General features: G+C 41.5%; 1 protein-coding gene across 1 annotated transcript in view; it reads right to left on the bottom strand.

Moving 5' to 3' along the window:
• Positions 1-27811, bottom strand: part of LOC133638729 (cilia- and flagella-associated protein 44-like) — a 65837-nt gene that overhangs the window by 16224 nt on the left and 21802 nt on the right. Inside the window, 10 exon segments of the mRNA XM_062031621.1 lie at positions 429-632; positions 750-954; positions 6750-6991; positions 16917-17094; positions 18680-18815; positions 18884-19092; positions 20655-20785; positions 24573-24735; positions 25477-25532; positions 26581-26848. Coding sequence (XP_061887605.1) covers positions 429-632; positions 750-954; positions 6750-6991; positions 16917-17094; positions 18680-18815; positions 18884-19092; positions 20655-20785; positions 24573-24735; positions 25477-25532; positions 26581-26848 — 1792 coding nt within the window.

Here is a 27811-nt window from a genome sequence, read left to right as displayed (position 1 = left end):
TGTGGCTTCATAGCTTACCGAAGTCGTACTAAAACCATTTTTGACAGATTTTTGAGCGCCGTGTGTAATGTTCTATATTCTCAATGGAACATTTAAAGTTTTTGGTTTTGTTTACTGGCGTCATTTTGTAGTTTACACGTATCTCTTATGTGTGACTGCCATCTACTGGTCACACTTATCATTACACCATGTACCAAATAAAATAGCTTCGAGGTCGGTAAGCACAACCAGAATTATACCGCGCATCCTTTCCTTTTCAACTTCACACATGTGCTTTGACAGGCAACCCTCTGGCTACCGAATGGCTACTGTTAGGTCTGCAGGTATAAGGCCACCAAGGGTTAAAACTACAGATGAGGATAAACTACACTAATATGCCGCAGCACCGTGGTTGGGAATCACTGCACTCGAATATAAAGGTTTCCCACCCTCAAGTTGTTCTCCTCCTTCAGACGTGTGTTGAGCTTGTCCTGCAGAATCCTCTCACTCTTGTCCACCTCCTTGAGGAGCAGCAGCTCCTGGTAGAGCGTCAGCTGACGAAGGTTGCCCAGTTTCAGCTTCCAGTCCAGCATCTGGACCTTCTTAAGACACATCAGGTGCTCCTTGTCAAACTGATGCACCGAGCTCTCCATCTAGAAGAATCAGTACATCCACAGCTGTTATTGACCATCTTAAGATGATCAGTACTGAAGACAATGATTTATCAGATGTTATTGATAAAACTAAAATATCTACGAAGTTAAACATACGTGCCGCAGAAGAGTATCCCGCATGTTGAGCAATGAGTCCCGATCCATCTTCTGGAGCTCTTCTTTGGTCAGCTCGGCTTCTTCCTCCCCCGTGGCCTCTTCTTCATCGTCCACATACACACACACCTTTTGTCCCATCTTTTGTTCCAACTCGTCGATCACACTTACGCCTCCCTCCTGCTCCTCCTGCTCTGAGTTGAGTAACCTGTTCAGATATCACACACACACACACACACACACACACACACACACACACACACACACACACACACACACACACACACACACACACACACACACACACACACACACACACACACACACACACACACACACACACACACACACACACACACACACAATGAGTGAGTTCTAGACGAGTGTTTAACCAAACCATAGGGCCGGGGCACATTGCTAGTAACAATAAAATTCTGGTAGAGTTGCCAGTTTTTTGCTTTAAAATCTAAAGATGATTTATTTTAACAATATACTATACGTTACAAATATAATCAAATGCAGAGGATAAATCATGTATTATTGGCTGTTACAAGTGGCCCTCTGATGGCAGCCATTACCTCGATGTGGCCTTCAATGAAAACCAGTTTGACTGTGAATACTGTCCCACTTACACATCTGATGGAACTTTGACTGTCAATACTGTCCCACTTACACATCTGATGCAACTTTGACTGTCAATGCTGTCCCACTTATAAATCTGATGCAACTTTGACTGTCAATACGGTCCCACTTACACATCTGATGCAACTTTGACTGTCAATATTGTCCCACTTACACATCTCATGCGACTTTGACTGTCAATACTGTCCCACTTACACATCTGATGCAACTTTGACTGTCAATACTGTCCCACTTACACATCTGATGCGACTTTGACTGTCAATACTGTCCCACTTACACATCTGATGCAACTTTGACTGTCAATACTGTCCCACTTACACATCTGATGCAACTTTGACTGTCAATACTGTCCCACTTACACATCTGATGCAACTTTGACTGTCAATACTGTCCCACTTACACATCTGATGCAACTTTGACTGTCAATACTGTCCCACTTACACAGCTGATGCAATTTTGACTGTTAATACTGTGCCACTTACACATCTGATGCAATTTTGACTGTCAATACTGTCCCACCTACAAATCTGATGCAATTTTGACTGTCAATACTGTCCCACTTACACATTTGCTGCAATGTTGACTGTCAATACTGTGCCACTTACACATCTGATGCAATTTTGACTGTCAATACTGTCCCACTTACACATCTGATGCAACTTTGACTGTCAATACTGTCCCACTTACACATCTGATGCAACTTTGACTGTCAATACTGTCCCACTTACACATCTGATGCAACTTTGACTGTCAATACTGTCCCACTTACACATCTGATGCAACTTTGACTGTCAATACTGTCCCACTTACACAGCTGATGCAATTTTGACTGTTAATACTGTGCCACTTACACATCTGATGCAATTTTGACTGTCAATACTGTCCCACCTACAAATCTGATGCAATTTTGACTGTCAATACTGTCCCACTTACACATTTGCTGCAATGTTGACTGTCAATACTGTGCCACTTACACATCTGATGCAATTTTGACTGTCAATACTGTCCCACTTACACATTTGATGCAACTTTGACTGTCAATAATGTCCCACTTACACATCTGATGCAACTTTGACTGTCAATACAGTACCACTTACATATCTGATGCATCTTTGACTGTCAATACTGTACCACTTACACATTTGATACAATTTTGACTGTCAATACTGTACCACTTACACATCTGGTGCAATTTTGACTGTCAATACTGTCCCACTTACACAGCTGATGCAATTTTGACTGTCAATACTGTGCCACTTACACATCTGATGCAATTTTGACTGTCAATACTGTCCCACTTACACATCTGATGCAACTTTGACTGTCAATACTGTGCCACTTACACATCTGATGCAATTTTGACTGTCAATACTGTCTCACTTACACATCTGATGCAATGTTGACTGTCAATATTGTCCCACTTAAAAATCTGATGCAATTTTGACTGTCAATACTGTCCCACTTCCACATTTGCTGCAATTTTGACTGTCAATACTGTCCCACTTACACATCTGATGCAATTTTGACTGTCAATACTGTCCCACTTACACATCTGATGTAATTTTGACTGTCAATACTGTCCCACTTACACATTTGCTGCAATTTTGACTGTCAATACTGTACCACTTACACATCTGATGCAATTTTGACTGTCAATACTGTCCCACTTACACATCTGATGCAACTTTGACTGTCAATACTGTCCCACTTACACATCTGATGCAATTTTGACTGTCAATACTGTCCCACTTACACATCTGATGCAACTTTGACTGTCAATACTGTCCCAGTTACACATCTGATGCAATTTTGACTGTCAATACTGTCCCACCTACAAATCTGATGCAATTTCGACTGTCAATACTGTCCCACTTACACATTTGCTGCAATGTCGACTGTCAATACTGTGCCACTTACACATCTGATGCAATTTTGACTGTCAATACTGTCCCACTTACACATCTGATGCAATTTTGACTGTCAATACTGTCCCACTTACACATTTGCTTCAATGTTGACTGTCAATACTGTCCCACTTACACATCTGATGCAATTTTTACTGTCAATACTGTCCCACTTACACATCTAATGCAACTTTGACTGTCAATACTTTCTCACTTACACATCTGATGCAATTTTTACTGTCAATACTGTCCCACTTACAAATCTGATGCAATTTTGACTGTTAATAGTGTCCCACTTACACATTTGCTGCAATTTTGACTGTCAATACTGTACCACTTACACATCTGATGCAATTTTGACCGTCAATACTGTCCCACTTACACATCTGATGCAACTTTGACTGTCAATACTGTCCCAGTTACACATCTGATGCAATTTTGACTGTCAATACTGTCCCACCTACAAATCTGATGCAATTTTGACTGTCAATACTGTCCCACTTACACATTTGCTGCAATGTTGACTGTCAATATTGTGCCACTTACACATCTGATGCAATTTTGACTGTCAATACTGTCCCACTTACACATTTGATGCAACTTTGACTGTCAATAATGTCCCACTTACACATCTGATGCAACTTTGACTGTCAATACAGTACCACTTACATATCTGATGCATCTTTGACTGTCAATACTGTACCACATACACATTTGATACAATTTTGACTGTCAATACTGTACCACTTACACATCTGATGCAATTTTGACTGTCAATACTGTACAACTTACACATCTGATGCAACTTTGACTGTCAATACTGTACCACTAACACATGTGATACAATTTTGACTGTCAATACTGTACAACTTACACATCTGATGCAACTTTGACCGTCAATATTGTCCCACTTACACATCCAATGTCAGCAATCTCACTGCCTAGGAGATCATTTTTACACAGCAACATACATGAACTGCAAGTAGATATTTGTGCATGTCAGCACCTCTTCTATTATATTAACATACATGAACAGTTATTGACAGTCAAAGTTGCCTCAGATGTGAGAGACGACCTCAGAGGTGCAAATGGAAAAGTATTGACAGTCAAAGTTACATCAAGTTGTGAGAGATGACATCAGATGTGTAAGTGGGACAGTGTTGACAGTCAAAGTTGCATCAAGATGTGAGAGATGACATTAGATGTGTAAGTGGGACAGTATTGACAGTCAAAGTTGCATCAAGATGCGAGAGATGACATTATATGTGTAAGTGGGACAGTCTTGACAGTCAAAGTTGCATCAAGTTGTGAGAGATAACATTAGATGTGTAAATGGGACAGTATTGACAGTCAAAGTTGCATCAAGATGCGAGAGATGCATTAGATGTGTAAATGGGACAGTATTGACAGTCAAAGTTGCATCAAGTTGTGAGAGATAATATTAGATGTGTAAATGGGACAGTATTGACAGTCAAAGTTGCATCAAGTTGTGAGAGATAACATTAGATGTGTAAATGGGACAGTATTGACAGTCAAAGTTGCATCAAGATGCGAGATGACATTAGATGTGTAAATGGGACAGTCTTGACAGTCAAAGTTGCATCAAGATGTGAGAGATGACATTAGATGTGTAAATGGGACAGTATTGACAGTCAAAGTTGCATCAAGTTGTGAGAGATAACATTAGATGTGTAAATGCGACAGTATTGACAGTCAAAGTTGCATCAAGATGCGAAAGATGACATTAGATGTGTAAATGGGACAGTATTGACAGTCAAAGTTGCATCAAGATGCGAGAGATGACATTAGATGTGTAAATGGGACAGTCTTGACAGTCAAAGTTGCATCAAGATGCGAGAGATGACATTAGATGTGTAAGTGGGACAGTATTGACAGTCAAAGTTGCATCAAGATGCAAGAGAGGACATCAGATGTGTAAGTGGGACAGTATTGATAGTCAAAGTTGCATGAAGATGAGAAAGATGACATCAGATGTATAAGTGGGATGGTATTGACAGTCAAAGTTTCATCAAGATGCGAGAGATGACGTCAGATGTGTAAGTGGGACGGTATTGACAGTCAGAGTTGCATGAAGATGCGAGAGGTGACATCAGATGTATAAGTGGGATGGTATTGACAGTCAAAGTTTCATCAAGATGCGAGAGATGACGTCAGATGTGTAAGTGGGACAGTATTGACAGTCAAAGTTGCATCAAGATGTGAGAGATGACATTAGATGTGTAAGTGGGACGGTATTGACAGTCAAAGCTGCATGAAGATGCGAGAGATGACATCAGATGTATAAGTGGGATGGTATTGACAGTGAAAGTTTCATCAAGATGCGAGAGATGACGTCAGATGTGTAAGTGGGACAGTATTGACAGTCAAAGCTGCATGAAGATGCGAGAGATGACATCAGATGTGTAAGTGGGACGGTATTGACAGTCAAACTTGCATCAAGATGTGAGAGATGACATCAGATGTGTAAGTGGGACAGTATTGACAGTCAAAGCTGAATGAAGATGCAAGAGATGACAACAGCTGTGTAAGTGGGACGGTATTGACAGTCAAACTTGCATCAAGATGTGAGAGATGACATTAGATGTGTAAGTGGGACAGTATTGACAGTCAAAGCTGCATGAAGATGCAAGAGATGACATCAGATGTATAAGTGGGATGGTATTGACAGTCAAAGTTTCATCAAGATGCGAGAGATGACGTCAGATGTGTAAGTGGGACAGTATTGACAGTCAAAGTTGCATCAAGATGTGAGAGATGACATTAGATGTGTAAGTGGGACAGTATTGACAGTCAAAGCTGCATGAAGATGCGAGAGATGACGTCAGATGTATAAGTGGGATGGTATTGACAGTCAAAGTTTCATCAAGATGCGAGAGATGACGTCAGATGTGTAAGTGGGACGGTATTGACAGTCAATGTTGCATCAAGATGTGAGAGATGACATTAGATGTGTAAGTGGGACAGTATTGACAGTCAAAGTTGCATGAAGATGCGAGAGATGACATCAGATGTATAAGTGGGATGGTATTGACAGTCAAAGTTTCATCAAGATGTGAGAGATGACATCAGATGTGTAAGTGGGACAGTGAGTTGCTTTGAATAAAAGGTTAATAGAAAATTCCATATCTACTGCTTGTGGATGAGTGGGGTCGCAATACAAAAACGGAACATTTGATTTTACCTTCTGGTAGGGAATGGTGTAAACTATTTAGTGATCCTCACAACTCAAAATCCGCGAATTGGCGTTTATAGGTTTATTTGTTACTTTGTTCTTAATTGTTTTCCTATAATTTTTGTTGTTTTCCTAGCGTTGTTTTGCACGCTTTTTTTTAACTTAACCCTGTGTACAAATCCCGCAACTTCACATCTCTGAACTGGCAAAAGTCTCTTCTGAGAATATAAATATTGTGACTAATAATAAATGAAGCTCCAGCACCTCTGCTCCCTCAGCACTCTGTATTTGTCCAGGATAGCCGGGCTACAACGCTGCCCCTTGTCTGGGACTTCCTCCGGTCGTGTGGTGGGCAGAGAGGGTGGACGGCAGTGGAGATGAGTCGGTAAAGGACCCTGGATCCTCTGGAGTTGCTGAGCTTGCGCCCGCAGTTGTGCAATCAGGCGAAGTTTTGAGTCCCGCAAAGCCAAGATCTCTGTGTTCATCTCAGTCTGTTCCTCGCGTATCTGAAAGTTTTGACAGAATTGTTTTTGCCTTAAACCACATCTGTAGGATCAGTGTTCAAAGTTTGAACAAATGAAGAATGCTAGTAGTTAAATGAAAACAGCACTTAAAAAAAAATCTTGCCTATCATCCACAATCCTTACGTGAGACAAGAACACACAGGCTGCTAACAAGGCAGCTAATGATAATCATCCATTTCCACCGTAAAACCATCTAAGGCCCGTTTACACTAAGGTTATCCAGGGTAATAATAATAATAATAATGTATTTTATTTGTAAAAGCACTTTACATTGAGCTAAAAGAAGGGTTTTAAAGCCTTTTTTAAAAGCATCCACAGTCTGTTGTGCCCTCAGGTGGTCAGGGAGAGCGTTCCACAGACTGGGAGCCATAACTGCCATGTGGCCCTCAATGAAAACCACTTTGACATCTTTGAACTAAACTATTTGGAAGTAAAAACATGTGTTTGTTCCCTTCCCTCCAAGTGTGAGATCAGGGAGATCTTCAGGACCGCACCAGGTTTTTGTCCCCCACTCACCCTTGGACCTGCAGCTGGGCCACCGGGTCAGAATCATGCTGCCGACCAAATCTCACCTAACCTTATCCGTGACCACACGCAACAATGCCACCATTTAAGACCCCCCTCCCAGTCTCCGTCCGCCGGCGCTGACCTGTCTCTGCTCAAAATAATCTCCTGCTGGCCCCACTAGGGACTGGACTCTCACACTAGATCCACTATGGACTGGACTGTCACTATTATGTTAGATCCACTATGGACTGAACTCTCACTATTATGTTAGATCCACTATGGACCGGACTCTCACTATTGTGTTAGATCCACTATGGACTGGACTCTCACAATATTATGTTAGATCCACTATGGACCGGACTCTCACTATTATGTTAGCTCCACTATGGACTGGACTCTCACAATATTATGTTAGATCCACTATGGACTGGACTCACACTATTATGTTGGATCCACTATGGACTGGACTCTCACAATATTATGTTAGATCCACTATGGCCTGGACTCTCACTATTATGTTAGATCCACTATGGACTGGACTCTCACACTATTATGTTAGATCCACTATGGACTGGACTCTCACACTATTATGTTAGATCCACTATGGACTGGACTCACACTATTATGTTAGATCCAATACGGACTGGACTCTCACGCTATTATGTTAGATCCACTATGGACTGGACTCTCACAATATTATGTTGGATCCACTATGGACAGGACTCTCAATATTATGTTAGATCCACTTTGGACTGGACTCTCACACTATTATGTTAGATCCACTATGGACTGGACTCTCACACTATTATGTTAGATTCACTATGGACTGGACTCTCACACTATTATGTTAGATCCACTATGGACTGGACTCACATTATTATGTTGGATCCAATATGGACTGGACTCTCACACTATTATGTTAGATCCACTAGGGACTGGACTCTCACTATTATGTTAGATCCACTATGGACTGGACTCTCACAATATTATGTTAGATCCACTATGGACTGGACTCTCACAATATTATGTTAGATCCACTATGGACTGGACTCACACTATTTTGTTAGATCCACTATGGACTGGACTCTCACAATATTATGTTAGATCCACTATGGACTGGACTCTCACTATTATGTTAGATCCACTATGGACTGGACTCTCACACTAATATGTTAGATCCACTATGGACTGGACTGTCACTATTATGTTAGATCCACTATGGACTGAACTCTCACTATTATGTTAGATCCACTATGGACCGGACTCTCACTATTGTGTTAGATCCACTATGGACTGGACTCTCACAATATTATGTTAGATCCACTATGGACCGGACTCTCACTATTATGTTAGATCCACTATGGACTGGACTCTCACAATATTATGTTAGATCCACTATGGACTGGACTCACACTATTATGTTGGATCCACTATGGACTGGACTCTCACAATATTATGTTAGATCCACTATGGCCTGGACTCTCACTATTATGTTAGATCCACTATGGACTGGACTCTCACACTATTATGTTAGATCCACTATGGACTGGACTCTCACACTATTATGTTAGATCCACTATGGACTGGACTCACACTATTATGTTAGATCCAATACGGACTGGACTCTCACGCTATTATGTTAGATCCACTATGGACTGGACTCTCACAATATTATGTTGGATCCACTATGGACAGGACTCTCAATATTATGTTAGATCCACTTTGGACTGGACTCTCACACTATTATGTTAGATCCACTATGGACTGGACTCTCACACTATTATGTTAGATTCACTATGGACTGGACTCTCACACTATTATGTTAGATCCACTATGGACTGGACTCACATTATTATGTTGGATCCAATATGGACTGGACTCTCACACTATTATGTTAGATCCACTAGGGACTGGACTCTCACTATTATGTTAGATCCACTATGGACTGGACTCTCACAATATTATGTTAGATCCACTATGGACTGGACTCTCACAATATTATGTTAGATCCACTATGGACTGGACTCACACTATTTTGTTAGATCCACTATGGACTGGACTCTCACAATATTATGTTAGATCCACTATGGACTGGACTCTCACATTATTATGTTAGATCCACTATGGACTGGACTCACATTATTATGTTAGATCCAATATGGACTGGACTCTCACACTATTATGTTAGATCCACTAGGGACTGGACTCTCACTATTATGTTAGATCCACTATGGACTGGACTCTCACAATATTATGTTAGATCCACTATGGACTGGACTCACACTATTTTGTTAGATCCACTATGGACTGGACTCTCACAATATTATGTTAGATCCACTACGGACTGAACTCTCACAATATTATGTTAGATCCACTATGGACTGGACTCTCACAATATTATGTTAGATCCACTATGGACTGGACTCTCACGCTATTATGTTAGATCCACTATGGACTGGACTCTCACTATATTATGTTGGATCCACTATGGACTGGACTCTCACAATATTATGTTAGATCCACTATGGACTGGACTCTCACTATTATGTTAGATCCACTATGGACTGAACTCACACTATTGTGTTAGATCCACTATGGACTGGACTCTCACACTATTATGTTAGATCCACTATGGACTGGACTCTCACTATTATGTTAGATCCACTATGGACTGGACTCTCACAATATTATGCTAGATCCACTATGGACTGGACTCTCACTATTATGTTAGATCCACTATGGACTGGACTCTCACAATATTATGTTATATCCACTATGGACTGGACTCACACTATTATGTTGGATCCACTATGGACTGGACTCTCACAATATTATGTTAGATCCACTATGGCCTGGACTCTCACTATTATGTTAGATCCACTATGGACTGGACTCTCACACTATTATGTTAGATCCACTATGGACTGGACTCTCACACTATTATGTTAGATCCACTATGGACTGGACTCACACTATTATGTTAGATCCAATACGGACTGGACTCTCACGCTATTATGTTAGATCCACTATGGACTGGACTCTCACAATATTATGTTGGATCCACTATGGACAGGACTCTCAATATTATGTTAGATCCACTTTGGACTGGACTCTCACACTATTATGTTAGATCCACTATGGACTGGACTCTCACACTATTATGTTAGATTCACTATGGACTGGACTCTCACACTATTATGTTAGATCCACTATGGACTGGACTCACATTGTTATGTTAGATCCACTAGGGACTGGACTCTCACTATTATGTTAGATCCACTATGGACTGGACTCTCACAATATTATGTTAGATCCACTATGGACTGGACTCTCACAATATTATGTTAGATCCACTATGGACTGGACTCACACTATTTTGTTAGATCCACTATGGACTGGACTCTCACAATATTATGTTAGATCCACTATGGACTGGACTCTCACATTATTATGTTAGATCCATTATGGACTGGACTCACATTATTATGTTAGATCCAATATGGACTGGACTCTCACACTATTATGTTAGATCCACTAGGGACTGGACTCTCACTATTATGTTAGATCCACTATGGACTGGACTCTCACAATATTATGTTAGATCCACTATGGACTGGACTCACACTATTTTGTTAGATCCACTATGGACTGGACTCTCACAATATTATGTTAGATCCACTACGGACTGAACTCTCACAATATTATGTTAGATCCACTATGGACTGGACTCTCACAATATTATGTTAGATCCACTATGGACTGGACTCTCACGCTATTATGTTAGATCCACTATGGACTGGACTCTCACTATATTATGTTGGATCCACTATGGACTGGACTCTCACAATATTATGTTAGATCCACTATGGACTGGACTCTCACTATTATGTTAGATCCACTATGGACTGAACTCACACTATTGTGTTAGATCCACTATGGACTGGACTCTCACACTATTATGTTAGATCCACTATGGACTGGACTCTCACTATTATGTTAGATCCACTATGGACTGGACTCTCACAATATTATGCTAGATCCACTATGGACTGGACTCTCACACTATTATGTTAGATCTACTATGGACTGGACTCTCACAATATTATGTTAGATCCACTATGGACTGGACTCTCACAATATTATGCTAGATCCACTATGGACTGGACTCACACTATTATGTTAGATCTACTATGGACAGGACTCTCACAATATTATGCCAGATCCACTCGACGTCCATTGCACCGGTCGCCCAGGGGGGGTCCCCACATCTGCGGTCCCCTCCAAGGTTTCTCATTGTTATCCCATTGGGTTGAGTTTTTTCTTGCCCTGATGTGGGATCTGAGCCGAGGATGTCGTCGTGGCTTGTGCAGCCCTTTGAGACACTCGTGATTTAGGGCTACATAAGTAAACATTGATTGATTGATTGATTGATTGATTGATTGATTGAAAAGAGCTATATTGTAAAAAGTTTGCTGTGCATTTTACATTTGTTTACTGTGTTTTATGTGCAAGTTTTTAAATTAAAATGTATCTCCTTTGAACAATATCCAGTGTTGTGGTATTTCAATGAACTAGAATCCAGTGTGCTGATGGGCCCTATTGTAGTGAATCACACCTGAGCCATCATACATTAATCAAATCTTTAATCAACATGAGAAAGTAGACAATGCCATAAAGAACATTTTGCAACAATTGGTTCTTAACCTTGTTGGAGGTACCAAACCCCACCAGTTTCATATGCTCATTCACCGAACCCTTCTTTAGAGAAAAACACATGTTTTTTCTTAATTTAATCTGAATTTATAAATATGAATCATGAAATGATGTTATTATATTAAAGAAATACTAATCAATATGTTTTTTTACAAACAGAAAGTTACAGGAATGATCCCATGTTTACATCTCATTGTGCAACATGTGAATGTTTTAGTGGGAACTAAATGCAATATCTGAACGGGGTACAAATTATTTCCAAAGCAGGACGCCGATAGGGAGAAGTTTTTATTTACACGATAAGTCGGGTGTGTCCTGACCTCCGCGGTGGAGGCTCCACCGAACCCCTGAGGCCGACTCACCGAACCCCTAGGGTTCGATCGAACCCAGGTTAAGAACCAGTGATCTAGACAGAAAATACCCAAAGTATTGTTGTTGTGGGTTGACTCCGCCATTGGGGTATTATTTCGTGAGATATGGCATCAGGGGATAAGCTGGGTCACCTAAAAGAAAAACAGGGACTAGATCTTCATCTTCCAGCAGCTGTTTGGAACTCGAGTGGATGGTTCCATCTTTCAGCTGCGTGCGAATGGCGGAGTTAGCGAAGATACGGGCATCATGCACGCTGCCTGGCCATTTCACAGTAACATCCGTACAGCAATATTTGTAGTCACACACTGCCTGTATCTCATCCACGGGAGGAAGGGACGAAGTTTTTCGCTAAGTAGAATCACAGCTGACCCGGACATTGGAAAGGTCTCTTGCCGTCTGAGATGTGTTGTATCCCAAATAGCTGCAATCGCCCGTTGCCTTCTCTTAAGGTATTGATTTGTGGTTTCCGAAAGCGTCTGTACATGTAGAAGAAGGAGAAACACGGCACGTGTGGATGATCCGGCTCCATCTTTGTTATGAAGCTGGCTGTGGCGCGGTCTTTCTGACATCACTTCCTGTGTGGGCGCGGTCTTTCTGGCTTCACTTCCTTCCCCGAACTCAGTTTGTAAACGATCAATGAGTCCATACAAAGCTCAGTGCCGGAGATTCAAGAAATACATGTCGCACTTAGTCGTGTAAAAATTTGTCTGAGGAGGAGGACCTTAAACGCAGGTTTAGTGTGGCTGAAACGGGGCTTAGGCTAAATAATTATTTGTTTAAGGGGTTAAACGACTTACTGTAGACATGGCCTAAAAAACATCTTTCAATGCTCCATTTACCGTATTTTCTGGACCATAGGGCACACCGGAATATATGGCGCACTGCCGATGAGCGGGTCTATTCAGGTCTATTTTCATATATAAGGCGCACCGGATTATAAGGTGCATTAAAGGGGTCATATTATGATTTCTTTCTAAATGGAAAACACTTCCATCAAGCGGTGGGGCTTCATAGCTCACCAAAGTCGTACTAAAACATTTTGATAGATTTTTGAGCGCCGTGTGTAATGTTCTATATTTTCAATGGAACATATAAAATGTTTGTGTTTTTTACTTGAGTCGTATTGTAGTCTACACATATCTCTTTATGTGTGACTGCCATCGTATTGCAGCCTACACGTATCTCTTATGTGTGACATTTATCATTTCACCGTGTACCAAATAAAATAGCTTCAAGGTCGGTAAGCACAACCAAAATAAGGTGCACTGTCAAGTTTTGAGAAAATGAAAGGAATTTAAGGGCGCCTTTTCTTCCAAAAAATACAACACTTCTCTTACCTGCGCTTTGTCTTTCTTTCTCCTGCATCCTCGTTCCACCTCTTAGTGGGGTGGACCTGGGGTGGCCTATCGGATTCTCGGGGTGGCATGTGCCACCGCAAGCCACCCCCTAGACAAGTTACTAGGGTTGCCCCGATACCAATAATTAAGTACCAGTACCAAAAATGTATATCGATACTTTTCTATACTTTTCCAAATAAAGGGAACAACGAAAAATGTCAGTATTGGCTTTATTTTAACACACTATCTTACACTACATTAAACACTCACAATCAAAGAACAATTTTACAAGGTTAAAATATAAATTAAAAGGCATTGAAATGGTATCGACCCTGAAGGGAACGTCTTCCCTGTGCTCCTCGACTACAGTCTGCACCGGACCGAACAGCAGGACAGGTGTACTAACTACATTATTACCTGTCACTCTTTATAACTCCTTGCGTAGATCTGAATGCTTATTATTTAAATGTTTACCTAAGTTTGAAGCAAAGGTGGTAATACTAATTTCCACATTTGGCGAGGCGTGTTTTAAAGCAGCTGTTGTGAGAGTAGCGTATGTGTGTGTGTGTGTGCCCCTTTAAGAGTGGCAGTATGTGGGGTGAGTGAGTGAGTGGGCAAGTTAGGAGACGTAGCGCTAGCATGTGCAGGAGTGTTAATAGCATGGTGGATGTGCGGTTGTGCCCTGTGGAAATTATAAATAAAGTTGTAACTAATTGATGGTCTCGTCATTCCGACCAAAGAGCGGAGCTTTACGGACCCATTGATTGATTGATTGAAAATTTTATAAGTAGATTGCACAGTTCAGTACATATTCCGTACAATTGACCACTGTGGCGAGGCGGAGCCGGAGGGCTGACGGCGGGGCGTGCTGCACCGAAGCCCGCTCCAAGATGGAGGGAAGGAGGCGGGAACGGCGAGCAAGCGGCGAGGCAATCGTGACCAGGTGCGGGGATCGCGCACCTGGTCACAATCAGCTGATGATCCCCTCGCGGTGTTTAAGAAGGCGGCGGCCGAGGACGACGGGGCGGAAGGAGGTGGAGAGCCCGGAGTGCTGGAGGAGCGAGAGAAACCGACAGCAAAACGCAGACGAAGACGCGGCCGGCTGAAAAGCTAAAAGAAGGCGGCGGAGCGAGGAGCAGGTGGAAGTGCTGAAAAGCACGAGACAGACTTTTATTATTGAAAAATAAAGAAATCTAAACCTGCTCACGACGATGTCGTCCTTTGATGGTCCGGCGAACCCACCCGGAAGCGAGGGTCTTCCACATTTGGCGCCCAATCGGGAAGGACCATCGGAGGCGGGGGAGGACGAGCTACTGTGGGCTCTCGTGGGGGCGCTCACGGACCTGGCGGAAGGCAGCCGCCAGCGACTTGAAGAGTCCCGCCAACAACTGAAGCTCCTGGAGGTGCTAGCGGGCCAGGCGGGGGTCGGCGGCGAGTGGTCCCCCAAAGAAGTGGTAGAAGAAGAAGATGAAGTGGTAGAAGAAGAAGATGAAGTGGTGGAAGAAGAAGATGAAGAAGTGGTGGAAGAAGAAGAGGAAAACCATCCATGTGCTCAGCAAGAACAAGCTGATGACGAAGGTGGGGAGGAAATTGACAACGAAGATTGGGATGAAGATGATGGCGAAGATTGGGGGGAAGAAGAGGATGAAGTGGACAAAGACAAAGAAGGAAAAGGCAAAGACAAAGGCAAACAAGGTAAAGAAGAAGAAAAATACACAGACGTTGAGAAGACCTGGGCCACAGGAGGACCGGGCCGTCCCCACTTCCCGCTCCCTCTAAATGGGGGGAGGGGAGTAGGCTTGTCCGGCGATGGAGGACTGTGGCGAGGCGGAGCCGGAGGGCCGACGGCGGGGCGTGCTGCACCGAAGCCCGCTCCAAGATGGAGGCGAGGAGGCGGGAACGGCGAGCAAGCGGCGAGGCAATCGTGACCAGGTGCGGGGATCGCGCACCTGGTCACAATCAGCTGATGATCCCCTCGCGGTGTTTAAGAAGGCGGCGGCCGAGGACGACGGGGCGGAAGGAGGTGGAGAGCCCGGAGTACTGGAGGAGCGAGAGAAACCGACAGCAAGACGCAGACGAAGACGCGGCCGGCTGAAAAGCTAAAAGCAGGCGGCGGAGCGAGGAGCAGGTGGAAGTGCTGAAAAGCTCGAGACAGACTTTTATTATTGAAAAATAAAAAAAGTCTAAACCTGCTCACGACGATGTCGTCCTTTGATGGTCCGGCGAACCCACCCGGAAGCGAGGGTCTTCCACAACCACTAAATGGTAACACCCGAATAAGTTTTTCAAATTCTTTAAGTCGGGGGTCCACGTAATCAATTCAATTCATTGTGAAGTGAAAGGTCTCCCCTGCTCTCCTCGACCACGGTCTGGGAGCCGACAAGCAGGAAAGGTGTAAAACAGTACTTGCAATGCGGTGCCTCCCTGTTTAAAGCGCCACCTTTATTGTTATTTTGAAGTCCAATTACCTCCATATTGTACTTCACCACCCTCTTTATTAACCGGTAGAATTGTAGTTTTTTGCCATTTTTCCTCTACAAGATGTTATTACTTGTATGCACTTTGTGTATGTGCCTCGGCACTCAGATGAAAGAGCGGTACCGGTACTTTTCAAGGATGGTATAGTACCAATTTCAATTGATTAGTACTGCGATACGTTATTAGTACCGGTATACCGTACAACCCTACAAGGCACTGGTTTTTGTCTCACATATAAGCATTGTGCGTGATAGGCAATATTCCCATAAAAAGTGAAGTTTTCTTTTAAATGTAAAAAGGACTATTGTTCTAAGGGCCTTACATTAAATGCAACTGGACTGTTCAAAGATTATCTGTACTATCTAGTCTTTGAAAAGCCCGTCCAGTTGCGACAGATTCAATGCACCAGGATGCAGACTCCAGGTTTTTCGAAACAAGGTTTCAGTTTAGATCAATGAGAATATTTACAAGAAAACGACTTATGTATTATGTTTGTTTACCTTGTTCTCCAACTTAATCATCTCGGCTTTCTTTCTGTCCGCACTCATTCGCAGGTGCTTTGGTACGGTGAAGTTTTTATCCGTCTTAAGTTTCAGGTCTCCAGTGGTCTCTTTGGCTACGTAGATGGCCTGCACATCTCGTGGATCTTCGCAGTCCTTGTGTGGCTTATCTGCATAACTGAGACAACAGTAAATATAATTTATATACAGCTTTAATAAGCGTGACCAGGAAACATACATTTTTCTGGCAGGGATATACAAAACCCAAAACTAGTGAAGTTGGCACGTGGTGTAAATCGCAAATAAAAACAGAATACAATGAAAACCTATATTCAATTGAATAGACTACAAAGACAAGATATTTAATGTTCGAACTGGTAAACTTAGTTATATTTTGCGAATATTAGCTCATTTGGAATTTGATGCCTGCAACATGTTTCAAAAAAGCTGGCACAAGTGGCAAAAAACCTGAGAAAGTTGAGGAATGCTCATCAGACACTTATTTGGAACATCCCGCTTGCAAGGTTTTTATGGTGCGTTCAAGTACCACTGAACAGAGAAGGACAGACACAACGCGCATCAGAAGTGATACATAATTAGGAAAGATTTAATTTGTTATGCACTTTTCATTTAAATAAATCTTAAACCGAGCGGTATAGCTCGGTTGGTAGAGTGGCCGTGCCAGCAACTTGAGGGTTGCAGGTTCGATCCCCGCTTCCGCCATCCTAGTCACTGTCGTTGTGTCCTTGGGCAAGACACTTTACCCACCTGCTCCCAGTGCCACTCACACTGGTTTAAATGTAACTTAGATATTGGGTTTCACTATGTAAAGCACTTTGAGTCACTAGAGAAAAAGCACTGTATAAATATAATTCACTTCACTTCACTAAAGTGCTAATGTACAAACCAATACTTATAGTACAACAATAAAAGATTAGCTATCAAAACAGATAAAACACTGAGACTGAAATTGAGAGCTTTGCCTTCCGGCTCAGCTCCTTCTTCACCACAACGAATTAATACACCGTCCGCATTACTGAAGACGCCGCACCGATCTGCCTGTCGATCCGCCTGTCCATCTCACCATCCACTCTTCCCTCACTCGTGAACAAGACTCCGAGGTACTTGAACTCCTCCGCATGGGGCAAGATCTCTTCCCCAACCCGGAGATGGCACTCCACCCTTTTCCGGGCGAGAACCATGGACTTGGACTTGGAGGTGCTGATTGTCATCCCAGTCGCTTCTCACTCGGCTGCGAACCGATCCAGTGAGAGCTGAAGATCTTGGCCAGATGAAGCCATCAGGACCACATCATCTGCTAAAAGCAGAGACCTAATCCTGCAGCCACCAAACCGGAACCCCCTCAATGCCCTGACTGCGCCTAGAAATTCTGTCCATAAAAGTTATGAACAGAATCGGTGACAAAGGGCAGCCTTGGCGGAGTCCAACCCTCACTGGAAAAGGGTCCGACTTACTGCCGGCAATGCGGACCAAGCTCTGACACCGATCATACAGGGAGCGGACCGCCACAATCAGACAATACCTCATACTCTCTGAGCACTCCCCACTGTTGTCCGCTATATTTTATATATTTATTTTAAAAGACTATAACTAAAACTAATTAAAAACAGCTGTCAAAATTAACACTGCTTGGATGGTATATAAAAACCGGGACATTTTCGACCCCCGATTTTTGCTGTGATCCATGCCAACATTGGTCCACTCAGCTACTAAGTATAGATGTTGTCGGCTGCCACACTCACAGTTTATCCCATTCCTGCTTCCTCTTTGCAATTTTGGCTCGGGCTTGTTCAGCTTTCTCTGTAGCCTTTTGCAGCCTCTCAACCTGCCGATCTTGTGCGGCAGGACGAGGAGCCTGGGCGTGAGCTACATCTTCCTCTGGGGTGCACAGGATCACAAGGTAATTATTTATGTATAATATTTGACAGGTAAAGATACTGCCTCACCATCTGTTTCACTGCTACTTTCTTTTGCAGGCTGGTCTCTGGGCTTTCTGCGTTCAACCAGAGGGGTTCCATGTACATCAAACTCGCTGGATGTGGTCTGCTGTTCAGGTTGGGTTGATGAAAGTGCTAGAATATGGTAGGTGGAGACTTTGTGGTTCGTGCGGATGGCAAACACGGTGACGATGTCAGGATCTGTGTAGCCGTTGAACCTGAAAGCAAAACACACCATTCAGGATTTTTCTTGTGGTTGAAGGCTGGTTGTAAAAGTTTTTACAACAATCTGAAGCTCTTTGGCAGACCACTTTGGAACCGAGATCAAGGACATGAGATCTAGTCTCTTATCGCAACAAGTTCTATCTGCTAAAACACATTACCGTATTTTCCGGACCATAGGGCGCACTGGATTAATATTGATATTTGATATTGATATATATTTTTTTCTAAATAGAAAACACTTCCTTGTGGTCTACATAACATGTAATGGTGGTTATTTGGTCAAAATGTTGCATAGATTATGTTTTACAGATCATCTTCAAGTCGCTTTCTGACAGTCGCTTCCGGATGCGCCGTTTGGTGGGCGGTCTTATTTACGTGGCTCACCTTCGGCAGCGTCTTCTCCCCGTCATCTTTGTTGTAGCGGTGTAGCGTGCAAGGACGGGAGTGGAAGAAGTGTCAAAAGATGGAGCTAACTGTTTTAATGACATTCAGACTTTACTTCAATCAATAACGGAGCAGCATCTCTTCATCCTTGGCTCACTAGTACAATAACAATGTGTGTCCCGTGAAAAGCCGTCCGATCGGAACTCTCTAATAACTAAAGTTCCTTGGGTGAATAATGTAAACTCACTACACCGGTATGTTTTAGCGCTTTCATGGCGAGTTTACTGACAGATATAAGTAAGAACTTTACACTACTTTATATTAGAAATGGCAACAGCAGAGGATGAATGCCCCATAACAAGAAGATAGAGAAAAAGTAGACGCTAATCGACTACCAAATTTTCAGGACTTATGCAGAGCCCAAATACAGATCAGCAGGTACCAGAATGTAAGAAAAGTTGCTTTTGCATAATATTGCGAAACAAAACGCCAGATAATACGTCTTACCTTATACACACACCATAATAATACTCGTATGTTGAAGCACAGTACAACCCATCAAGCGGAGCGGCTTCATAGCTTACCAAAGTTGTACTAAAACATTTTGATAGATTTTTTAGTGCCGTGTGTAGTCTTCTATATTTTCAATGGAACATATAACATTTTGGTGTTGTTTACTTGAGTCATATTGCAGTCTACACATATCTCCTATGTGTGACTGCCATTATATTGCAGTCTACACATATCTTTTATGTGTGACTGCCATCTATCTACTGGTCGCACTTATCATTTCACCATGTACCAAATAAAATAGCTTCAAGGTCGGTAAGCGCAACCAAAATTATTCCATACAATAGGCGCACCGGGTTATAAGGCGCACTGTCGAGTTTTGAGAAAATGAAAGGATTTTAAGTGCGCCTTATAATCCGAAAAATAAGGTATATTAAACAGTGTACATTTTCAACTGATAAATGATGATACTTTTGTAGTCCGAAAAATCGAGTTTTGAGAAAATGAAAGGATTTTAAGTGCGCCTTACAGTATAATTTTTCACAGTTACGCTGATGATGACTGAAACCTCTAATCTCAGAATCTCTCAGAAAATACAACCTGTTTAATGTTTATTAAATAACACAATAAAAGCCATTCAAGCCATATAAGGCATGAGTACCAGTCCTGTAGTTTGTTCAGTGCTAAATGGGAGTGCTCCTCTTCCCAGCTCATCTGGAATTGGACTTCCTCCAGTCGCCGGGTTTTCTCCATCTCAGCCTGCTCTTCAAAACGTTGGTCCAGTAGCATTTCCTATACTTACAAACATATGCGTACAATTGAGCATGCTGCAATTTTTACTTTACATTACTAACTGACAAAAAAAATAAATCTAAACTGATGGCCCTCAAACATTCCACGGTCTGGATCTGCCTATTTGCTAACCCTGAGCTGAACATTAGACAGAGCTTACGTCAAAATCCTGGATTGAACCCTATAATGGTTTTGAGTAGTGAAGTGAAGTGAATTATATTTATATAGCGCTTTTTCTCTAGTGACTCAAAGCGCTTTACATAGTGAAACCCAATATCTAAGTTACATTTAAACCAGTGTGGGTGGAACTGGGAGCAGGCGGTTAAAGTGTCTTGCCCAAGTACACAACGGCAGGGACTAGGATAGCGGAAGCGGGGATCGAACCTGGAACCCTCAAGCTGCTGGCACGGCCACTCTACCAACCGAGCTGTACCGCTCAGAGTACCCCTGACCTAAACCAACATATGCACCTTTAAAAACCGTTTAGAAATGTCATATGTCTATTATTATAAACTATATAATCATTGCAGTTAGTAAGTTAGCAACATAACTCCAAAAGTTACGGGCAGATTTTCATGAAACTTTCAGAAAATGTCTGAAATGGTATAGAGAAAAAAATATTAGATTTTGGGCCTGACCATTACTACGACATTACTTTACATTTACGTTACGAGCCTCAACTTATAAATATGTGGTAACACTTTAGTATGGGGAACACATATTCACCATGAATTAGTTGCTTATTAACATGCAAACATGTAACATTATTAAGTACTTATTAATGCCTTTTTCTTCATGGCCTTATTATACAACCAGTAAGCCATTAACTAAGTCTTCCCTCAATAACCTCAGAATGATTGCTTATTAGTAGAGATGTCCGATAATATCGGCCTGCCGATATTATCGGCCGATATATGCGTTAAAATGTAATATCGGAAATTATCGGTATCGTTTTTTTTTATTATCGGTATCGTAGGGAGACAGCCCTCGCAAAAATGACTAATGATCTATTGCTAACGATGGATTCTGATGCGTCATCTATGTTGCTGCTTCTTGATCTTAGCGCCGCTTTCGATACCGTCGATCATAATATTTTATTAGAGCGTATCAAAACACGTATTGGTATGTCAGACTTAGCCTTGTCTTGGTTTAACTCTTATCTTACTGACAGGATGCAGTGCGTCTCCCATAACAATGTGACCTCGGACTATGTCAAGGTAACGTGCGGAGTTCCCCAGGGTTCGGTTCTTGGCCCTGCACTCTTTAGTATTTACATGCTGCCGCTGGGTGACATCATACGCAAGTACGGTGTTAGCTTTCACTGTTATGCTGATGACACCCAACTCTACATGCCCCTAAAGCTGACCAACACGCCGGACTGTAGTCAGCTGGAGGCGTGTCTTAATGAAATTAAACAATGGATGTCCGCTAACTTTTTGCAACTCAACGCTAAGAAAACGGAAATGCTGATTATCGGTCCTGCTAGACACCAACATCTATTTAATAATACCACCTTAACATTTGACAACCAAACAATTACACAAGGCGACTCGGTAAAGAATCTGGGTATTATCTTCGACCCAACTCTCTCGTTTGAGTCACACATTAAGAGTGTTACTAAAACGGCCTTCTTTCATCTCCGTAATATCGCTAAAATTCGTTCCATCTTGTCCACTAGCGACGCTGAGATCATTATTCATGCGTTCGTTACGTCTCGTCTCGATTACTGTAACGTATTATTTTCGGGTCTCCCTATGTCTAGCATTAAAAGATTACAGTTGGTACAAAATGCGGCTGCAAGGCTTTTGACAAAAACAAGAAAGTTTGATCATATTACGCCTATACTGGCTCACTTGCACTGGCTTCCTGTGCACTTAAGATGCGACTTTAAGGTTTTACTACTTACGTATAAAATACTACACGGTTTAGCTCCTGCCTATCTCGCCGATTGTATTGTACCATATGTCCCGGCAAGAAATCTGCGTTCAAAGAACTCCGGTTTATTAGTGATTCCCAGAGCCAAAAAAAAGTCTGCGGGCTATAGAGCGTTTTCTATTCGGGCTCCAGTACTCTGGAATGCCCTCCCGGTAAAAGTTAGAGATGCTACCTCAGTAGAAGCATTTAAGTCCCATCTTAAAACTCATTTGTATAATCTAGCCTTTAAATAGACCCCCCTTTTTTAGACCAGTTGATCTGCCGTTTCTTTTCTTCTCTCCTCTTCTCCCCTGTCCCTTGCGAGGGGGAGTTGCATAGGTCCGGTGGCCATGGATGAAGTGCTGGCTGTCCAGAGTCGGGACCCCGGGTGGACCACTAGCCTGTGCATCGGTTGGGGACATCTCTGCGCTGCTGACCCGTCTCCGCTCGGGATGGTTTCCTGTTGGCCCCGCTGTGGACTGGACTCTCGCTGATGTGTTGGATCCACTGTGGACTGGACTTTCACAATATTATGTCAGACCCACTCGACATCCATTGCTTTCGGTCTCCCCTAGAGGGGGGGGGTTACCCACATATGCGGTCCTCTCCAAGGTTTCTCATAGTCATTCACCGACGTCCCACTGGGGTGAGTTTTTCCTTGCCCGTATGTGGGCTCTGTACCGAGGATGTCGTTGTGGCTTGTACAGCCCTTTGAGACACTTGTGATTTAGGGCTATATAAATAAACATTGATTGATTGATTGATTGTTTTTTTTTTATTTATTTATTTTATTTTTTTTAATTAAATCCGCATAAAAAACACAAGATACACTTACAATTAGTGCACCAACCCAAAAAACCTCCCTCCCCCATTTACACTCATTCACACAAAAGGGTTATTTCTTTCTGTTATTAATATTCTGGTTCCTACATTATATATCAATATATATCAATACAGTCTGCAAGGGATACAGTCCGTAAGCACACATGATTGTGCGTGCTGCTGGTCCACTAATAGCACTAACCTTTAACAGTTAATTTTACTAATTTTCATTCATTACTAGTTTCTATGTAACTGTTTTTATATTGTTGTACTTTCTTTTTTATTCAAGAAAATGTTTTTAATTTTTTATCTTATTTTACTAATTTTTTTAAAAAGTACCTTATCTTCACCATACCTGGTTGTCCAAATTAGGCATAATAATGTGTTAATTCCACGACTGCATATATCGGTTGATATCGGTATCGGTTGATATCGGTATCGGTAATTAAAGAGTTGGACAATATCGGAATATCGGATATCGCCAAAAAGCCATTATCGGACATCCCTACTTATTAGTAACCCTAACCCTAATCCTAACCCTTATACGTTCCCCTAGTGTCCAAATAACTCTAAATTAAAGTCTTTGTTACTTTAATAAGCAACTAATTAATGGTGACTATGTTCCCCATACTAAAGTGTTACCAAATATGTTGTTTTGGTTTTGCAGATTAAACCTACGAGCCTGTTTCACAGGTTTCCCTGCTCTTCAGGAAAAAATCCCCTGAAGAGCAGGGAAACCTGCGAAACAAGCTTGTAGGGATGAAATAGCCTCTGTGTTTTTTCCTGATATTTGTAAATATGTATGTAAACCGGTATACATATATTACCTATGTCTTAAATGATATATTTTAGTCTGTCTTATGCCTTTGCTTTTCTGATTTTCTGTATTTTTACTAGTTTGTGGTATACAGCCCTTTGTTTTTCAACAGTGGATGTTTTTAAAGTACTTAACAAATAAAGTTGGCATGTTATGATATTGTAGGGCACTGTAAACACCAAACTAAATTTATATTTTATATTTATATTTTATTTGGATTTGATTTGTGTTTACCTCAGGAGTCAGTCCAACATGCTCCGGGAGGCCCAGGTTGTCGTTCAGTAGCATTTTAAACATGTTCTGGATCTCAACAAGCCTATTTCGTTTAGCTGCTATCTTCTTTGCAGCTTCTCGTCTCTGGCGGTCTTTCTCCAGCTTCTGTTTGGCAGTCTCTATGCTGGAGGGGTTCAGAATGAATGAATACATTTACCAAGATAAAAAAATATGTGAAGTGTCATATTCTCACGAGACCGGGCAATGCATTGTTGCCTTCAGTAAGGAACAAGTCTTTCACAGCCTTATTTCGAACGCAATCCCGACGTTCCAAATGACGTGATTTGTTGGGGTTTTTCAAATGAAATAGACAATCTGTCTTCACGTCTTCGGAGCGCAAGAGAAGTATGTTGCAGTAGTCCCTGGTTTATCGCTGTTAATTGGTTTTCACAAAGTAGGAATTATAAATTTTATATTTTCAGACGTAAAGCATAAAAAACCTGTTTAAGACCCACTAAATTCAATGAAACAATTATTTTTAAACATTATAAGAGCCCTCCAGACATGGAATAACACCCACAGTCACTTTTACTGTTGTTTAATCCAATATAATAGACAAAATGATAGAAGGAGCCATGGTCTCTTCTAGTGGCCTATACTGCTGTAGCATTGCTATCTTTGGTTCATATTTATGCTTGAAAATGCTTAATTTAGATAACAAAAACTCAAACAAAATAACAAAATCCTTTTTACCAAAAACGACCATTTGATTCCAGAATTTTTTTTTATCTGGGTCCTAGGAGGATATACAGATGACATTACTACATCAGTAATGTTCTTTTGTTTGTTTGTTCAAATCTATCTCGATGGTATATATATATTATATTGTTGTGTTCAAAATAAATAACAAAGATGTATACATCACCTGTAGGCTGTAGGGTCGTCAATGTCTTTAGCTAGCACCTCATTCTCAAGACCCACCTGTTAAAGAATAATATGGTAAATGGGTTATACTTGTAGAGCATTTTTCTACCTTTAAGGTACTCAAAGCGCTTTGACACTATTTCCACATTCACACACACATTCACACACTGATGGCGGGGGCTGCCATGCAAGGTGCTAACCACGACCCATCAGGAGCAAGGGTGAACTGTCTTGCTCAAGGACACAACGGACGTGACTAGGTTGGTAGAAGGTGGGGATTGAACCAGGAACCCTCAGGTTGCTGGCACGGCCACTCTCTATATATTTGAAAAAAGCCAATCATCAAAATGTATTGAGAAAGCATGTTGTAAATTGTTTTATGTATTCCCATGCCGGTTTTGAACTCTTTTAAATTACATTTGTGCATTTCAGGATCCTTGTTGATGAAAATAACTGGTAAATGGCTATTCCTTAGTGACATAAAAATAGTGCTTCAATACACCTGGTGATACTTGGGACATGAATCATCAGTGATGAACCCGGGTTCGTGTCAAGTGGTCTGTTGTTTTCCCTATAAAGTTGTAAGGGCTGGTCTCCTAAAGCTTTAGTAAAACTTGGCCAAGTACTATTCTGTCTCGGTGGGACTTCTTACTCAACATATATGTCATCTAAAAGTGTTTTATCCCCTGAGAAGAAGACTGGTCGTACGCAACAGTTTGAAGTTTTAATAATGAAACCTGGCTGCTTAGTTATTGCTGTCCATTTCGTAGTAGAAGATGACTTTGACTTTGAGCACCTTGAAGGGAGCATGCAACCTAATACAATATTGCAACGACTCGTGCCAAAATACTATAAAATAACATCTACTCCTCACTTTGTAATATTTTCCAAACATTTCTCTATTTGCTTTTGTAAAAAAAAAAAAGGGCATTTTAAAGAAAAACACCCAACTATTAATCTCATCAATCCATTGCTTTGCTTGACAGTTTGCAAAATATCTTACAAGGGGAATCGTTTTTTTCATTTGTCCACACCTATAAAGGAGACATCTAAAAACCGTCAAATCAGAGCAATTGCTCAACTCGCCTGGAAAGTGCTGACTCACCCGGGGTAAAGGAACCTTAGCCTTTTTTTTCGGCATCTCGTCATGAGAAAGCAGGCTGAAGGAGAAGATGTTCCCGTCATCGCCTGCTGTCAATACAAAATGGTCGTCATGGCTGCAGCAAATGTTCCGCACGTGTCCATAATTGCTGTCGTGAAAGCTCAGTTCCCAGTACGCCTGCATGGAGGTGAGGGAGTGGTCATCAGGCTCCAGAGAATAAACTCTGATGGCGCCTGAGCACATGCCACAAAGCATCAGCTGCCTGTTGGAGCTGCAACACAAACAACCAAACATGAGCATCATGCAACAGATGAAAATAATTACCTTATTTTCCGGACTTTAAGGCGCACTTAAAATCCTTATAACCCGGTGCGCCTAATGTAAGGAATAATTCAGGTTTTGCTTACCGACCTCGAAGCTATTTTACTTGGTACATGGTGTAATGATAAATGTGACCAGTAGATGGCAGTCAAACATAAGAGATACATGTATACTGCGATATGACTCAAGTAAGCAACACCAACATTGTATATGTTCCATTGAAAATATAGAACATTACACACAGCGCTTAAAAATCTATCAAAATGTTTTAGTACGACTTTGGTAAACTATAAGCCGCACCGCTTGATGGATTGTACTGCACTTCAACATACGAATATTATTATGGTGTGTGTATAAGGTAAGACATATTATCTGGCGTTTTGTTTCCAAAAGCAACTTTTCTTAGCTTCTGGTACCTGCTGATCTGTATTTGGGATCTGCATAAGTCCTGCAAAATTGCGCGAGTCCGCCTTTGTAGTCCGTACACTGCAAAAACTGAAATCTAAGTAAGATTACATATCTCAAATAAGGGTGATATTTGCTTATTTTCTGTCTGATAAGATAATTCTTCTCTCTAAGCAGATTTTATGTTAGAGTGTTTTACTTGTTTTAAGGGTTTGGTCCTAAATGATCTCAGTAAGATATTACAACTTGTAGCTGAGATTTGATGACCTATATTGAGTAAAACATGCTTGAAACTAGAATATCAACTGTTGCAAAGCTGTGTCATCAACACTCACAAGTATAAAACTACTTTTTAAAAGTAATAATTTCTTACTTAAAGAATGAAAAAAAAAATGGTGATGCCGAGTGCATATCATTATGTCAAGATAATGGCACTAGCATTTGTTTAATTTAAGAATATTTTTCAACATATTGAGCAAAAAGGTCTTTTTTTTTTCTAACAAGAAAA

Source organism: Entelurus aequoreus, linkage group LG21 (assembly GCF_033978785.1).
Source record: "Entelurus aequoreus isolate RoL-2023_Sb linkage group LG21, RoL_Eaeq_v1.1, whole genome shotgun sequence".
NCBI classification, from domain to species: Eukaryota; Metazoa; Chordata; class Actinopteri; order Syngnathiformes; family Syngnathidae; genus Entelurus; species Entelurus aequoreus.
The sequence above is the reverse complement of the archived record's forward strand: the minus strand, read 5'-3'. Positions and strand labels throughout refer to the sequence as shown.